The following is a 17,847-nucleotide window of genomic DNA, read 5'->3' as shown; positions in this document are numbered from 1 at the left end:
ACTAGTGTATATAAAAATATTATTCTTGAAAGCCATTTATCTAAATGAGAGGCAATATTATAAGAAATTCTATGTAAAATAAATATAAGTAAAGCAAAGAATAATAGATATTGATTCTCAAAAGATAAATGGGTTAGATGAAAGCCCTATTTCATATACTAAATCCCTTGGTTCCCACCTTTTGTTCCTAAGTTTCTTTGCAAAATTTGAAATGTAAGATTGTAGGCAAATAAAACCTTAGCTTTCAATTTAGAGAGATACATGGTTGATTTCTTTGGTTATTTTTTAGTGTTAGAATGAAATTCTACGGATTACAACTGTATTCATGATATTTTAAGGCACGTACGCCATCTTTGAACACTTTTAAATTCCATGGTTCCCCTGCCATTCTGCCTTCGTCTCCCCACTTACCTCTCACAATGAGCTGGCTTTGATGTTCCACAGCCGCCGCCTCGTTCCGGGCGATGCAGGTGTAATTCCCATTGTGCATCAGGGAGAGGTTGGAAATCCTTAAGGAGCTCGTGAAGTCAATGTTGTCGATGGTCACTCCCAGGCTTGCAGGGATTGGCCGGCCATCCTTCTGCCAGGTGATTGTGATGGGTAAGTCCCCTGAGACCACAACACACGGGATGAAGACCCGCTGCCCAATGGAAAATCTTGGGAACTCAAAAGGTTGAATAAAAGGCGGAACTGGAAGAAAAAGAAAAAGAAAAGCCAATAGAAGAAATATAACAGGGAATTGTGTCTATATTCTCTTTTCCTTTAACTCTTCATTTGCATATCATTGAAAGAACAATATAGACAACTGCTAATGCAGTATGTAAATACTTGAACTGCAGAGGATTTGAAATGATATTTTTGTTCTTTCAGTTTTCTCATCATTTCAAATGAAAACAAACATGGTTTGATTCATACTTCAGCAAATAGGATTAATCTAATTTACTTTATTATGTATTTTTTAATTTAAAAACCATTTTGGCCGGGCGCTTGTAACCCCCGCACTTGGGAGGCGGAGACAGGAGGATCACGCAGGTTTGTAGCCAGCTGTGCTGGTTTAAGAGACCCTGTTTCAAAAATATAAAATAGGTCTGAAAGTGTATCCCAGAGGTAGAAGGGATTCCAGGAACCCCAGTACCACCAAAAAAGAAAAAAAAAAACATTTTGAAGTAAAATATTTCTGACTGGACTCTGGAGTATAAATATTGTGAAGGAGGGGTTTGTTTTTGCTTATCCTTAAAGCTTTACACAGCATGTGTGCCAAAGGAGATCTTTCTACTCTGTTATTAATAGCACTGTGATTATAATCTCCCTGTCTATCCATTTGATGTCTTACAAACAGACATTCTCCAAATCTGGTAAGAAACAGATTACAGTTTCATTGTTAAAAGTTCTTTTCTCTGTCCAACTAACAGCAAACATGAATGACAAATGCTTGTTTAGAAGCTTTCCTCTTTACTCTATTCCCCTTATTTTATACACTCCGTGTATAACATTCATGTAATTTTATATTACAAACTGGCCCATGCAGGTTGTCTGAGTTTCCCCACTGTGCTACCCATGAGGAGCAGGTTACAGTCTTCAGCCTAACCAGCCACAGACACAGCTCACCTCAGTCTGGAATGCTCTCTCCTAATTTAATTTCCCCAATAACACCTAACTGTTTTTTTTTCTGTCTCAGGAATGCTCTTCTCCAATACCTTCCTAGAGGATCTCATAGGGGTTTCCACATCATAAACTGGTCAATGTGGAGCCTAGGGAACCATGTTTGAACTCTACTATGGATCATGTGCAAGTTATTAATTTTCTGTTCTAGCAACTTGATGGGGTACTTATTCATAACTTCACCTTGTAGAAAAGGAAACTGGAACTCAGAGGCATTATTTTCCCCTTAGACTCAGAAGTAGCTGGCTGTTCTATGAGGGCTCAAACCGTGTCTAGCTGACTGAGATGAGATCCTGTACTGTTGGCCTTTGTTGTGTTATTTTTAAAAATAAAAGTGTTTATTTTTATGCAGAGATTTGAAAATGATCTCTAAGGGTAAAAAAACAAAGATCCTTAAGCATGTAATAGCCTAACATAAACCAGTTATTATACTAAGTGACTTTATACAATGAGGCTATCAGACAGCAAGATGTCTGTAGAGTTTATTCATTAATCAACTATAGGTTCATTTCTATTACTGACTCAGGAGGATATATTTAATAATTCATTCATTCATTCAATAAAGTAATGTTGATTAGGTAGCTGGTATGTATTTGGCTACTGTGTGTGCTGGACATATAGCAATGGCCACCATCTATCAGTGTCTGCCTGGGCAGCTTTCTTGTGTAGACATAGGGAGCAGATAGGTCCAAAGCATGGCCATGGGTACTTGGCTACGTACTATTATGACTAGTACTGCCATACACTTTCAAAAGCAGTTGGCCACTAGAACTCAGACTTGCAAATACAGCCAGATCCAGACAAGCCAGTATCAGGTGGCACAAATTAGGTCTTACCAGAGAAATTTAAAAAACAAATAAAAATAATTGAAGCTTCTTCATTTGGAATTTCTCCCATTTAGATGTATGACTACAATGCACCAATAAAAAACTAAAAAAAATGAGAATCTCTAGGCAAAAAAAAATTGAAGCTACCAACAAGCACATTTAATGTAAAAATGCTGTGGATTATCAATGTGGTGTTACAGATCCGGGTTTAAAATGAGTTGATCTGGTGTTAGAGGAAAAGGTCTCAGGATGAGACTCTACTTGGTCTTGGTAGACAGGACTAGGTCAGAGAATGGTGTGATTGCTCACAGGTGGAATCTGGGGAAAATGCCACATGGTACCAAAGGTGCTTATAATTCTTTAAATCTCGCTGTCCTGTGACACGAATGCCTACTGAATGTATAATTATCATCAATTAATAAATGTTCATATTTATTGTATCAAAATTACATTCCTTCTTTCTTAGCTTCTTTTGTATGTGTATGTGTGTGTGGTACTGAGGATGGAAACCAGGGGGCATTCTACCTCTGAGCTAAACCCCAAGCCAGATTTTATCCTATTTTTCTTTTCTGAAACAGGGTCTCACTAAGTTACAGAGGGCCTCAGTAAGTTGCTGAGGCTAGCTACAAACCTGTGATCCTCCTGCCACAGCCTCCTAAGTACTGGGATTACAGGCACATGCCTCCATGCCCAGCTATTCTTTGGTTTCTTACATGCAGAAACCTGATTGTTCTCAGAAAAAAATGTCACTTTGTACTAATGTGGCTCATATTATCTGAGTTGCAGACTGTCGTTTTTAGATAAGAACATTGGAGCCCAACCGCCTGTTTTTGTCTAGCTGCACCACTGAACATAGTTGTTTAACCCTTCTCTGGGCTTCGGGTTCTTTTATTTGTAAAACAAAGAGTACAGCCCTGGGTTCTGAATGAGTTTGCCATGAGTCACAAACGTCCATGCATCTGAGTCACTTTCTGAACATTGATTTCACTTCATAAGCCTTTAAGGTGAGAAAAAATTAGTTTACTTAGAAAGCTGCTGGACAAGAGAAAAGACTCAATCTCTCTCTCAAAACAGGAAGAAGAAATGTAGAAGGACTTACTTTCACTCCCAAATCCAGGAAGAAAGGTAAGACATTTTTGACCTATTTAATCATAAAATTATGAGGGGGATATAGGCTTTTAATAGGCATTAAATATTAGAGTTTTCTCTGACATCATACAGAGGAGGCAAATGCAGGCTATTTTTTCAGGAACAGAGGGCATCACCACCAATCTCACTGTTTTGTATGGGGAAGGGTGGGTGGCAGGGTGAGACCTGACGGGAAACACACCAGGACCTGTGCGCATGTTTGTACGACTTTGAACCTCTCTATGATGGAAGGCTACAATACGCCAATAAAAAAATAAAGTAAGTGAATAAATGATCGAATAAAGAGCAAAACCCTATGCTTCCCATAACTCTATACCATAGACGCTTGCACTTGATCGATTATGGAATATAATTATAGGGACATAACTGAATTTCAGAAACTCAGCCTTGAAGCAGCACAGCAAAACAAGAAGCTTCCAAAGGGCAGGAAACAAACATTACAGGCTAAGGGACAGCATTTCAGACGCCACACATCCCATCATCCCGCGCTTCAAACATCCTATTGCTCTCATTCTAAATTCTTTTCAACTATAATCATTAGTTCCTATTAACTATATAAAATAATGGGCTTCTTTATAACATTACCGATTATGTCATGGCAGGGACACATGCATGCAATGTCAGTGAGCTAAGGCTCCGCATCTTACGCGTGCCACTTTGAGGATAATCTCTCACTTTGAACATCTAAATTTTCTCATCTTTAATTCTTTTTAATTACAGCTATTAGTTCTTATTAATTGTGCAAAATAATTGGCTCCTTTGTAACATTTTCAAACGCGCATATAATGTCCTTTGATCAGACCTACCCTCCCAACTGTCCTCCCCCCTCCCCATCTTCCAGATTGTCCCCCCCAGGGGCCCCTTGCATTTCCCTAATAGTCTCTGTTCGACTTTTATGTCTTATTTTAAACAATTAGGGTACCCTCAGTTATCTAATTCCTTGGTTTAAATCAGATGCTGAGACTTCAGGCATACTGACAAAGAGTAAGGACCCACGATGAGGGAGCTAAAGGAGGTGAGAAGCCAGGAGTATATAGTCAACCCACAACATAGCCCACACACTGGTGGGGAGCATCCCGTCCTGGAGCTTACCACCCCTGATGTCAGATTTTTTATAATTAATACAAGATCATAAGACATAATTAAGACTTAGTGGGAATTTATGGTGAATATATTTAAATATATGTTTAAAATATATTCAAATTTTAAACCTATTTACCAAAAAAAGAGAATGATTAAAGCAGGATTTAGTTGGAGAGAAAAGTCATTTTCCAAGAACGGTATCATGGTGAGGTTTGCTGTGGGTTTCTCTGCCGGTCAGGTTGTGTGCCTCTTATCCCGAATGTAAATGAAATGGCCAGACTATTTGTCGGCAATCTTACTTCACTTTCCGTGGCTAAACCTTCTGACTTCAGCTCTGAGTCGCAGGTTTGCTGTTTAAAATGCTTAAAAGTTTGCGAGGGGTCCAAAATCTTATATTTTGCATACATGAGATATAGAATTGGAGGCAAATACTAACTCAAGAGTTAGAAAACTCCTCCCGAGACTTCAGGGAAGCAGAAGCGTGTGTTCAAAACTCTCTAAGTACTTCTGGCTCATTACATCCCGGAATAAGGTCAATTCCCTGCATCCTATTGACAGCAAACTCTTGTAATATAACAGGAGCAGAAATTTCACATGTGACCTGCACCTGGTTTTGACGTAACCTTTCTACAAGAAGTAGGTAAATATCTTCTGAATGTCACTTATTACCAGCATTGTGTACTTTATAATGGTGGGGGTCCCTTCTCTTAGGCAACTTGGCACATTTAAATACTACCAAATGCTAATTTAGACTCCAATTCTTTTTAAACTCTTAATACAAACATTAAATTGGGTTGAAACATTGCTGTGATTTTTCCCTCCAAAATTAATTGTATATTATCTTTATAGGGTTAATTAATTAATTTATTAATTTATTTTGGTGGTACTGGGGTTCCTGGAAACCCTTCTACCTCCAGGCTACACTCCCAGACCTATTTTATATTGTTTTATTGGGAAACAGGGTCTCTTAAGTCAGCGTGGCTGGCTTAGAACCAGCACGATCCTCATGTCTCCACCTCCCAAGCACAGGGATTACAAGCGTGCACCACCAAGCCCGGCTCTTTTTAGGGCTAAAAAAAAAAAAAAAAAAAAAAAAAAAATCTTAAAATTTTCCCCTGATAAAAAGAGTAGAAAATTTGGAAAAAGTCATGGGCTGAGAGCCAGTCAACCTGAGGTCATCAGTGGTACCATCTTCCCTCAGTGTCTTAAACTCTGTGAATCTATTTTTTTTTTTAATATGTGAGAAGAGGATAATGAAATGCAGCTCACGGAAGCACCGGCAGACGCTAGTGTGGTGCAGCCAGCTCAGAGTCCCATGGCAGACAGAGGGTGCTCACTTAGCGCTGCTCCCCCCTCTTTCCTACCATTTCTTCCCTTGTCCTGCGACCCACGTGTCACTGGGAAGATCAGATGCAGCATGTGGGCGTTGGCGGTGGCAGGCTATGTCTTCACTGCCATGTATTATTCTACCCATTCTGCATTCTGCCCTCTCATGTCCAGTGGGGCTTTTACTCGATGACCCTCCACACGATCCTCAGGATGCAGCTCCTGGTCTTAGACTGCTTGAAACCCTGTCTTGAAATAGAGTCTTCCAAGATTGGGCAATGACATTTCCATCTTCTCAGCCCCTTCTCACACCCCCCCTTCCTTTTGAATGGTTTCTTCCCATTTTTCCAAATGTTTTACTTTTTAACATCTCATCTGCTTCTTTAAGAAGTATATATTCTAAAATTATATCTTCCCCAAGTTGGATTTTTTTTGTGATACTACAGATGATTGAACCCAGGGGCATTCTACCTCTGAGCTACCCTTCCCCCCCCGGCCCTATTTTCTATTCTTTATTTTGAAAGAAATAGGGTCTCACTAAGTTGTGGAGGGCCTCACTAAGTAGCTGAGGCTGGCTGCAAACCTGTGATCCTCCTGGCTCAGTATCCCAAATAGTAGGATTATAAGAATGCACCACCATGCCTGGACAAGCTGCATTTCCTAATTTTTCACTTTATAGAAATCCAAACTCATGACAAGTCCCTCAGAGTTGTCTCAGTGATTCACCCATCTCAGATACCACAACCAAATGATCCGGCACATCACTTCTTGACCTGCTCACCCAGAAGAATGGTTATGTGTCCAGTTATTCATGGCATGCTTTAGACTTTTCAAATTGTAGATTACTGACCCAGTATGCTGAAGTTCTCTACTCTCTACAAGAAGCACATTTAAACCAGGCGTGGTAGCGCACACTTGTAATCCCTGCGCTTGGGAGGTGGAGACAGGAGGATCGCGCAGGTTCAAAGTCAGCCTCTGCTGGCTTAAGAGACCCTTTTACCAAATAAAATATAAAAAAATAGGTCTGGGAGTGTAGCCTGGAGATAGAAGGGTTCCATTCCAAGTGCCACCAAAAGTATAAATAAATAAATTTTTCAAAACCCTACTACAGAATACCTTACATTTATGACTTATATGGGTGTAGTGATTTTGTACATAGCCATTTTCTTAAACAGAGTGGCCTTTACGGCTAGGAAAGAGATTTTTTAAAGTTCTCTACAACTAGTGGAATAAATAATGCCTTGTACATACATCTAAATCATAGAATGGCCTTTTGAAATTACCTTTAGAGGTGACTATGAGCATATGTCTCCACTTTGGATGAAAGATGACCCTACTTCAGTAAGATGGACCTAAACTGGAGAACAAAGTGATATTTCCAGGATATCATATTGACAATAGGGCAGGGAGAAGAGAGGCTTCTAGCCACAGTCTGATTAGGCTGGAGGTCTGGGAGTCCTAGATACCGGTTCCACTGAGCCAAGTCTTCTCCTGCTGGGGGCGAGCTGGGGAGCACTGCCCACACCTGGTCCTGCCTATGTGGCTCTAACATTCACACCCACCATGAGCTGCTATGCGAGCTTGTTCCCCTGAGATAGATGACTGCTCATCAGCAGGCTCACAAACTAGGCTCCTGGTTCTGCTGTGTCTACTCCAGGAGGAAGAGATGAGACCAAGGTCCTGGGGGTATGGTGAAGAAATCAAGAGGGCATGGTTGATGCCCACAGGTGCTAAGAGAAACCAGCAATTTCAGCACAGTCACAGAAACTTACACCTCTTCTTACCCCCTGGCCTGAACTCCCCCTGGGGTTCAGTTTCAACTGACTAGTGATACCCAAACATTGAACAGGAGAGAAAAGAGACCAGACAGAGCCCGCAAGGTACTCTCTAGCCCTGCCTGGATAGAAGGGCAGGAGGGCAAGATCTGAAAGACATTTTGCCTTAGCATGGTCGGGATGGCTTTCCAAGCACAAGATTTTCTTAAAGAATTATGTCTCGGGCATACTTGTAATAGCCCAAATCATGCAGAACATAAAGTTCCATATGTATCTATTTTTCTCTAGACATAGATTAGAAATAACAAAATTTGAATTTATGTGACTGATTTAAGTATGGCGCATTTAGAGGAATCCAGAGTTTTTAAAACTTCCAGAGGCTTGCTCATCTCTTATAAGTAAGCATAGTAAACCATAGTTTCTAGACATTGCTTGGTTCTAGCCACATTCTAACAAAATTTTTTTCTCCCATATACAGGAAAACAATCGTTGAATCAAGTCATCTGTATTTTCCCTAGTTTAAGAAAGTCCTAGGTCACTGAGCCTGCCATGGCTTGAAGATGCTGAATAATAATCCTTTATATGTGTGTATAATGCATAAATATATATGATATATGACTTACATGTATATATATATATTCTATATATTACATAAAATCATATATTAAATATATAATGTACATACATGCTTTATATGCATGTTTGTGTAATATATAAATTATATATGGTATATACAACATTTTCTTTATCCCTTCATCTGTTTACAGGCCCTAGATGGTTTCCATGTCTTGGCTATTGTGAATAATATTGTGAATAACATTGCAATATTATTAACAATATTGCAATTAACCTGAATATACAGATATCACGTAGACACACTTATTCTTCCCTTTCTATTTCCCCACAAGTGGGATGGCTGGAGCATGTGTAGTTCTATTTTTAGTTTTTATGGAACCTCCATACTGTTCCCATGATGACTGTGCCAATCCACTTCCCCACCTCTGGTGCGCAGGGTTCTCTTTGCTCCACAATTTTGCAAAAGCATCTTATCTTTTGTCTTTTTGATAACAGCCACCCTACCTAACACCAAAATCATACAGAGCACATTTCACGGTTGTCACAGAGGATGGGCATGAGCAGCCTGCAGTCTCAGTGTATCTGTTCTTCTGATGTTAGAATATCTCTGCTACAGACACTGCTGTGACAAAATACATCTTTTTTTTTTTTACCAATTAGATTGAAAGTTTTTACAGGGAGTTAGACTGTTTTATTTTCTGGTGTTATTCCTGAATGCATGTTACTTTCTTACATAGAATTATTGTCCTTCTTTTTACTCCATAAAGTTTCTAATATGGCCAACACAATGTTAGATTTTTCAGTTATTAGAATTGAATTTTACAAAACTTTTTAGCCAAGCATGGTGACACATGACTGTAATACTAGTACTTTGGAGGCTGAGACAGGAGTGATCCTCTTATTAACCTAGCAAGACCCTCTTTCAAATTGAAAATAAAATAGGGCTGGGAGTATAGCTCAGAAGTAGAATGCCCCTGGGTTCAATCTCTGGTACAACACACACATAAAAATCCTTCTGTATGGTCAACATGATTTGAAAGTATTTCAAAGTTAAATAGATTAGTAATATATTTTCTAGAATAGTCAATTTTTATTGGGTATGGTGATATATACCTGTAATTGCAGTACTTGGGAGGCTGAAACAGGTGAGTCTCAGGTTTGAGGCCAGTCTCAGCCATTTAGCAAAACTCTCAACAACTTAGTGAGGCCCTGTTTCAAAATAAAAATAAGAGCTGGGGTATGGCTATAGGTAAAATTCTCATGGGTTTGATTCTCAGTACCAAAAATAAGTTTCGCAACCATCTCTGCTTGCTTTTGGGTATTTTGCCATCTACAACATAGACGTGTGCTCTATAAGAGTTTGAGTCTATCTCCAATGGCAAAGAAAGGTGGAAGTCTCACTCATTTGAAGGTATGGAAAAGATGAAAGCCTTGAATGGGTAGCTCAGCAATTCACTTGGAAAAGTGTGTCTTTCCTTGTCAAAGGATTAATCTCCCTGTTAACTCTCAGTGTCCTGTCCTGGCCTCGATTTCTTGTTCTACTTTTCCCTATCTCACCCACCTTCTTGGCTCCAGCTGTCCGCTTGATGCAGGCGACTTGCTCATCTAAATTTCCAGCCCCAAACTCCTCAAGCTTCATTCCTGTTGGTTCAGTAATCTGCTAACATCTCCATCTTGATGTCCCAGAAGCAGCTCCAATCCCCAAAGAACATGCCATGCTTTCCCTTGATCCAAACTTCGTCTTCAATGCCTTCTTCCCACTAGTGATAGCAGGACCTCACAGCTGTGAGAAGCTCAGGGCAATAAACACATTCCTCTCCACATTCTCTATCATAAGACACTAAGGAGGTCACTATGTCTTGCATACTCCACCTCCCAATATGCCTGGTGTCTGCTTCCTTTTTTCCCAAAATATTACCATCTCCCTTCATTACAAATTTTTCAGTTGTGCCCTAACTAAACTTTATTTTTATTTTTGCTTTCTGCACTGCAATTCCTCAAATACCTCCATCAGATCTGCTTCCTAGGGCACCGCTGTGAGCAGGCCCCTCTGCTTCCATTACTCCATCACCTTCCTGGCTGAGCAGGAAGGTCCAGATCCTTCAAGATCAATGCCGGACTTCTGGGAAGATGGCGACCGAGAGAAAAGCAGGGCTTAAGAGCCCCGCTAACAACCAATCTCCATTACCACAAAATCAGCGCCTTTCATAGCCAGAAAACACCATCACCAGAGAAACAAAAAAATCACCAGGCTCCAGAGAGGAGGGGGACTCAGAACGGAGCTCAGAGCCACAGAGGAGATACACTGGCCTCACACTCGAGGACACAGCAACGGCGTCTTACTGCCGGCGGCAGCGGCAAGTTCACCGGATGGCTACGGCTACAGACCAACGCGCTCAACAGCCCACCAGGCTCCAGAGAGAAACGGCGGACAGTGAGCTGAGGGACTCAGAGCAGAGCTCAAAACCAGAGAAGAAATACGTCAGCCTCACGGCTGAAGGCATGACAGCAACGCCATATTGCCACCGGCGGCAGCAGCAGCAAATTCACTGAGTCTACTACAGCTCCATCTGCGTACTCAACAACAGTGAGTCAAATTGTGGGCCCCAGAGGAGAAATCCCAGTACTGCACTCCCAGGGACTTGACCCAGTGGGGGAGTGGCGGTGGCAGAGATATCACACCATAGGAGAACACCCAACCTGGCACCCCCCCCATAGTCTAAAGCAGCCTCTATTGACTCCCTAAGTCTGAGATTCTGTGATACAACCCAGTAAAGGAGTAGTGGGGACTGAGATACCACAGACTCGAGATCCAGAGCACCTTAAGTGAAGTCGTAGTGACCCAGAGAAGAACCCAGAGAAGGCACAAACTTCCGAAATCATGGGAAAGAGGAATAACAATGGAGCAATGAATGCCCACAACCCCACAACATCAGAACCTAATAAAATAGAAATTCAGAGATTTCTAGAAGATCAAATCAGGAAAATAACTGTAGAAGTAATAGAGGTGTTTCGAAAAGAATTCAGAGAGAGCCAAAGAGAGATAAAGGATGCAATTAATGGAGTAAAGGCCTCAATTCAAAGTACAAACAACCGATTAGACCACATGGAGAATAGAATCTCGCTCTTAGAAGATGATCAATCCAAAAATGAATGCATAGTTTCTAATCTAGAAAAAAATATCCGACAGCAGGAATCCGATATTGAAGAAATATGGGTCCATTTTAAGAGCGCTAACCTAAGAATAATTGGAATAGAGGAGGGAAAAGAAGGTGAAACCAAAGGGATCAACAATCTCTTAAAAGAAGTAATAGCAGAAAATTTTCCAAACATAGAGCAAGAGGTTGATACACAGGTCCAGGAAACTTATAGAACTCCCTTTAGACAGGATCGGAGAAGAGGATCCCCACGCCACATAATTGTCAAAATGACCAATGTGGAAGCCAAGCAGAGAATCTTAAAGGTAACAAAAACAAAGGGCCAAGTGACATTCAGAGGCAAACCGATTAGAATCACTCCAGACTTCCCAAACCAAGTCATGAGAGCCAGAAGGGCTTGGAGTAACATATTCCAAACTCTGAAAGAAAACAACTTCCAGCCAAAGACTTCCTACCCAGCAAAACTTTCTATTAAATTAGATGGGGAAATAAGAAGCTTCCATGACAAACAGAAACTGAAGGAATTTATGTCTTCAAAACCAGCACTAGAGAAAATACTCAAAGAGATTAACTACAAAGAAGAAATAGGTAACACACACCAGAACCAGAGAAACAAGATTTTCCATCCAACAGACAACTAAGATTGGCTATCTGTGGAGATTCATTATTTATGGTAGTCTTTTACCTATCTCTAAATTGTATTGTTTGCTTTTATTGTTGTTAATTTTTAGGATTACTAGTTGGAATATTAATATACCTTCAGATATAGCATTTGGAAATATTTTATCCATTCTATCAGTAACTTTTAACTCTGTTTACATTGTCTTTGGATATACAATATTTTTTTATTTTTTTAGGGAGCTTGTATACTCTTATGTTGCCTGTGTCATTGAAATCATATCCAAGAAATCACTGCCAATTTCAATGTTGTGAGGTTTTATGACCCAGATTTTTTTCTAAAAGTTTATAGTCTTAAGATTTATATTTAGGTCTTTTATCTATTTTGAGTTAATATTTGTATATTGGATTAGGTAAGGGTCCAATTTTATTCTTTTACATGTAATTATTATTTTTCAACAATATTTAGTTAAAAGATTATTATTTCCACCACCAAATGTTCGTGGAAACCTTGTCAAAAATAACTTGACAATATAGGGAAGAATTTATCTCTAGGCTTTTACTTAACTCCAATGGTTTATATATCTGAATTTAGAACAGTACTACACTGTTTCAATTATTGTAGCTTTATATGGTTTGAAATCAGAAAATATACATCTTCTAGCTTTGTTCTTTTTCAAGATCATTTGGGTATCTAGAGTCCATATTCCATATTAGGATAGATTTTTTTTCTGAAAAATAAATATATAAATATATGATAGTTTCACCTAAAAAAAGAAAAAAATTATTCTCTGGTAAGAAACAAAGCAAAAAGAAATATTGAAATGTTATCTTTAAGTTATCAAAAGCTTGGTATCAGACAAAACTGTTATGTGAGATTATCATTTTTAATTTTGGATAAATTGCTATAATACTAGACGTCAACCACTAAGCCAAGCATGGGAAGGAGGGATGGGGAGGGAATGGGGTGGGGATGGGGTGGGGGCTGACTGGGCGATGTGTGCATGTATGTCTACAAAAGTTTTTTTGTATCCCACCATGATGCATAAATACAGTGCACCAATATAAAATTTTTTAAAAAATGATCCACGCCTGTCTGTCGCAGACTCAGACCCTGGTGAGCACTGAGCAACCTTTGTGTCAGCCATACTGACTCTGGAGTGCGAGAGGCTACACTGTGCCCCCTTTTGTCTACACCTTCGATCTTGTCTTCATCCTCACCATCATCTCATCCCATGGCAACTCTGCTCGACTGTTTCCTGCCTTTGAGGACCTTTTTAGGCTTCTGACCCTTCTGAGGCACAGCTCACTTTATTGGACACATTCTGGGGAGAGAGGTAGAATTGATACCAGGCAGATTCACCCAAGCAATACCCCCAGTCCTTATTTATTTATTTATTTATTTATTTATTGAAATTAAGATCTCACTAAGTTGCTGAGGTTGGCCTCAAACCTGCAACAATCCTGTCTCAGCCTCCCACGTACTGAAATTGCAAATGTGCCCCCACTCTGACAAGCCTGGACACTCTCTTATTTAATTTGGACTTCTCATCCCACTCCATACTTAGAGTTGGTGAGATGGCCATTTTCTCTGTTTCTAGATGGTCTTGTGCATATTTATTTGATGATGTGTTATCACACATCATCTATCCCCTGGTCTTCAGGCATGTTTCTGTTTCTGGTCCCTTGTGTCTCTTTCTCTAGACAAAGGCCATCTCCACCTCAATGACAGTAGCATTATCTGTTCTGTCAACTGCCCCTTGGCCTCCTGTTCAAAATGACCACCTCATTACCACTTGAGCACACTAGTTGCAAATGCATGAATATCATCTGAATATGTGTGTATATATATATACACACATGATATGTGTATATATTAGCATATATTGTATACATCTATGCGTGATGAACAGTATCTTTCTATCTTCCCAGAGAAGATGGAACTGGGGATTAAACCCAGAGGCATTCTATCTCCAAGATACATTCCATCACATTTATTTATTTATTTATTTTGCTCTGAAACATGGTTTCACTAAGTTGAAAAGAGTCTCCCTAAATTGTTGAGGCTGGTTTCAAACCTGTGATCCTCTTGTCTCAGCCTCCCAAGTACAGGTATTAAAGGTACATGCCACCTGGCTCACCAGGATGTGTTTTTAATGAGTCCTAAGATTCAGAAAATCAGAGAGTCTGAGTTAAAAATCGTTTTGATGATAAAACTCTAGGCCATTTATGTCATACACTGCATGTAATATGCTGGACGTCATACACTGCACTATGTCTTATTTCTAGTATGAAATATTGAAATAATATCATTATGGAAAACGTGAGCAATTTAATAAAAAAAAACTACTTAAAATGTGTTCAAGATGCATGATGATAGCTGTTTGACATCTAGGCAGAGTTTCATTTTCAAGGAGTTGTATTGCTCAGATTCCTTTGCAAGAAAGGAAAGGTGGCCTCACTGTGAATTCAGGGGGTGATGCCCCCCGGCACCCTTGTCTTATCAGACACTTTGGAGATGGTCTCAGCTGCACAGGTCCACTTCACCCAAGCACAGGTCCTTTCTGGAGTGGCTGACATTCAGTGATTGATTAAGGAATCAGTCTGCCCAGCTCTGAACAGCTTCCTGGGCTATGTGTGTTCCAGAGCTCCCTGGGGTGGTAGGCAAGGCTGTCACGGGCCTGTATCACAGCTCAGCTTCCTCCTTTCCACAAATGTTAACGACAGGGGACTCCCTGAGATACCATCTGCATTATGAGCTGGACCGCAGAGCCTGCTTCTTGGAAAAGCCAGCCTGTGACAGTTTTGTTTTCTAAAGGGAAATGTTTTCATCATCAATGATTTTCTAGAGGGAAATGCTTTTCACCGTCGACAACAAACCTCAGTCTGTCTGTAATATAGTCTCTGATTACTTCCCACTTCCACCCATGTTGTTTTTATTTATTTCAGAGGATTGTGATCGGAGGAGGACCCTTATAGGTGCTACCATCTCCTTCAATAAGACTCATCCACACCCGATGAGCAGTATCTCTCTACCTCCCCCAGAATAGGAAAGGCAAGACAGAAAGAAGAAAAAATAGTTTTAAGGTTTAATTTTAAGATTGCTGTCGATTACCTTAAAAGAAAAAAAAAACTGTTCTTTTGTTTCAACTCATTTGGCTAACCCAAGTCCAGCCAGTTTCCAGAATTAAATGCTACATTTATATCTAATAATTGTACTAAATTAAGCATAAAACTAGCTCACTCTTCTACAGTGAATTTTAAGCAAGGTAGTTTTTAAGTAGGACACTTATTTCGTACTGCCAGATTTGCTAAGAACTATAGAAATATGGCATCCCAGCGAAAAAGGTAAGAAAAATAACTCCTCCTCTCCACCACCAAATGTGGCTTAAAATAAATTCACGGGGGAACAAATAATTCATATTCTTTAAAAATTTAAAAAAATCCTTAAGACATACTGTAGAATTTAATGAAAAGAACTAGGGACTATTGATTTCTTCAGCAAGAATGTTACAAGTTAAGCATAATAAAGGGGAAGTAAGCTGCATGGGATCCAGGGGTAAAAGGTAAACCCTGAGACACAGGACGAAATCTCTTTCCACACGCTCTCAATAGGTACAACTAGAAGAATGGGTCTCGTATGATGCTGCCAGGGAGATGCCTGGTGAGATATCATACGTGGAACGGGTCCCATGGTTTCTCCAAGTTACTCTAAGATTTTATGGATGGGGTGATTTGGGGCCATAATCAGAGACTGTAGAAGTAAGCAGCATTTCTCTATCAGTTTGAAATGGTTAGCAACTGCAGGGTTCATAAGGACTTCCGTAGCTGAACAACCAGAGTGGCTAAGGATGGCAAAGAGGAGCAAACATCTGTCCCAGGGGTGGGAGGCCAGAGCAAGTTTACACAAGAGGCTTTGTAATAAAGCAGAGCCACTTTTCTGATTCACCCGAGTTAGCCCACATCTCTCATATTAAAAGAAAAGCCATCTGAATCTCCGTGGCATCTAGAAAGTGAAACCTGGGTCCTATTTTACTTGTCTACGCTAAGTCTCACTCAGAGGGGATGGAAGCACCATATGTGATTCCAATCAGAAAAGAGGATAGCAGAGGTAAATGGCAGGGGGAAACAAGATTCATACAGTCGCTGGCACTCTTTTTTTTTTTTTTGTGGCACTGTGGCTCCTGGAAACCCTTCTACCTCCGGGGTACACTCTTAGACCTATTTCTATATTTTTATTTGGAAACAGGGTCTCCAAAGCCAGCAGCACTAGCTTCGAACCTGTGCGATCCTCCTATCTCCGCCTCCCAAGAGGGGGGATTACAAGCACGTGCCACCACGCCTGGCACTGGCAGTGGGACATGGATTTCAAAAAGGGGCCCTATCTTGAGGATGGAGGTGGCATTTCATGTTCCTCTGAGAATCAGAAATGCCCAGAAGGCTGTGTTTCTTCAGAAGACACAGACCCTCCAGTGTATCCTTACAAAGAAAGCTAGCCATTGAGCTCTGCTGCATAAGAAAGTCAAAGACAAGGGGGTGTCGGAGACGGACAGCTCAGAGGACAGGGGTTCCCTGTCTTACACATCCGGGAGCTTTCTGTGGTTACGAAGAACTTCCCTCAGTCCTGCCTGACAGCGAATACAGAAGAGGAGTGTGAAGAATGCAGATTTGTAGCCAACAGAGGGAAGCCTTGTTTGATGAGCACAGCTGTGCAGAAAGAGAGTGCTCAGAGCACACTGAAGCAGAGTCTGACACCTGGGGCGGGGGCATCATGTGGAGGCTGGTCTTTGTGAACACCATCCCTGAGAACCTAGGATTGCATCCTCTACCTAGGCAGATGTGAGTGCAAGTTAGGATTACTTATTCCTATCTGTACATGAATAGACTACATATACACATAGGTATATTTTACATTGTACATTTTTATTTATACATGAATAGGTATTTATGGCATAACTAAAATAATACATATTAATATTATTATGCCATATGTGTGCATAAACCCTGCAATTCTATCGAACTTATATATTACTTATTTTATATAATCCATACAAAAGATCCTTCTGCAGACTTCCAAATGATGTAGAGTTTTTTCTTTTTGATTTAAAATATCACTATCAGAGCATTATTACTTGTACCACCAGAGGGCTTTTTCTGCGTGTGTGTGTTTGTGTACAAGATTAACAATGGAGCAGGCAGGCACGCATAAATTATTTAATTTGGCTTTCTTTCCTCCTGTCTCATCTCTATTTAATCTTCTCCTACTCTAAATTTTCTGTGTTTGTCAAGCATAACATATATTGCAAAACATTATTTCTCCTACAATTTTAATTATAGCTAAATAAAAGAATTGTCTTTTTTGACCCCACAACAAATTCCACACAGTCTTTTATCCCTCTAAAAAAAAGCGATTTGAGGTATTTTTATAACACATTAAATAAAGTATTTCCTTGAAAAAAGGTGCCAGCTTTATTTTTTAGGATAACAAAAGAATTCTAAGGTATTCAATCTCCAGAACAAACCTGTTTGAAGGGACCTGTGCAAGATATGTTCAGATCTAGAGTCTGCCACCTGAACCCCAAAGTATGGAATATCTCTTTCTGCACCCCGGGAAGAGCTCCCAGGTAAGGGAATAAATAGAGCCATTTCAACTACATTTAAAGAGTAGTTATT

At 40.1% G+C, this 17,847-nt stretch overlaps 1 protein-coding gene across 3 annotated transcripts in view; it reads right to left on the bottom strand.

Annotated features, from left to right (window-relative positions):
* Window positions 1-17,847, bottom strand: part of DSCAM (DS cell adhesion molecule) — a gene marked incomplete at both ends in the record, with an annotated part of 734,316 nt that overhangs the window by 260,940 nt on the left and 455,529 nt on the right. For all 3 annotated transcript variants that reach the window (XM_080695506.1, XM_080695507.1, XM_080695508.1), the window contains one exon: window positions 412-690. In XM_080695506.1, the coding sequence (XP_080551632.1) occupies window positions 412-690 (279 nt within the window). The remainder of the gene's footprint in view (window positions 1-411; window positions 691-17,847) is intronic.

The sequence above is a fragment of the Muscardinus avellanarius genome (assembly GCF_963383645.1).
Source record: "Muscardinus avellanarius genome assembly, chromosome: 5".
NCBI lineage: Eukaryota > Metazoa > Chordata > Mammalia > Rodentia > Gliridae > Muscardinus > Muscardinus avellanarius.
This window is presented reverse-complemented; position numbering and strand designations above follow the sequence as displayed.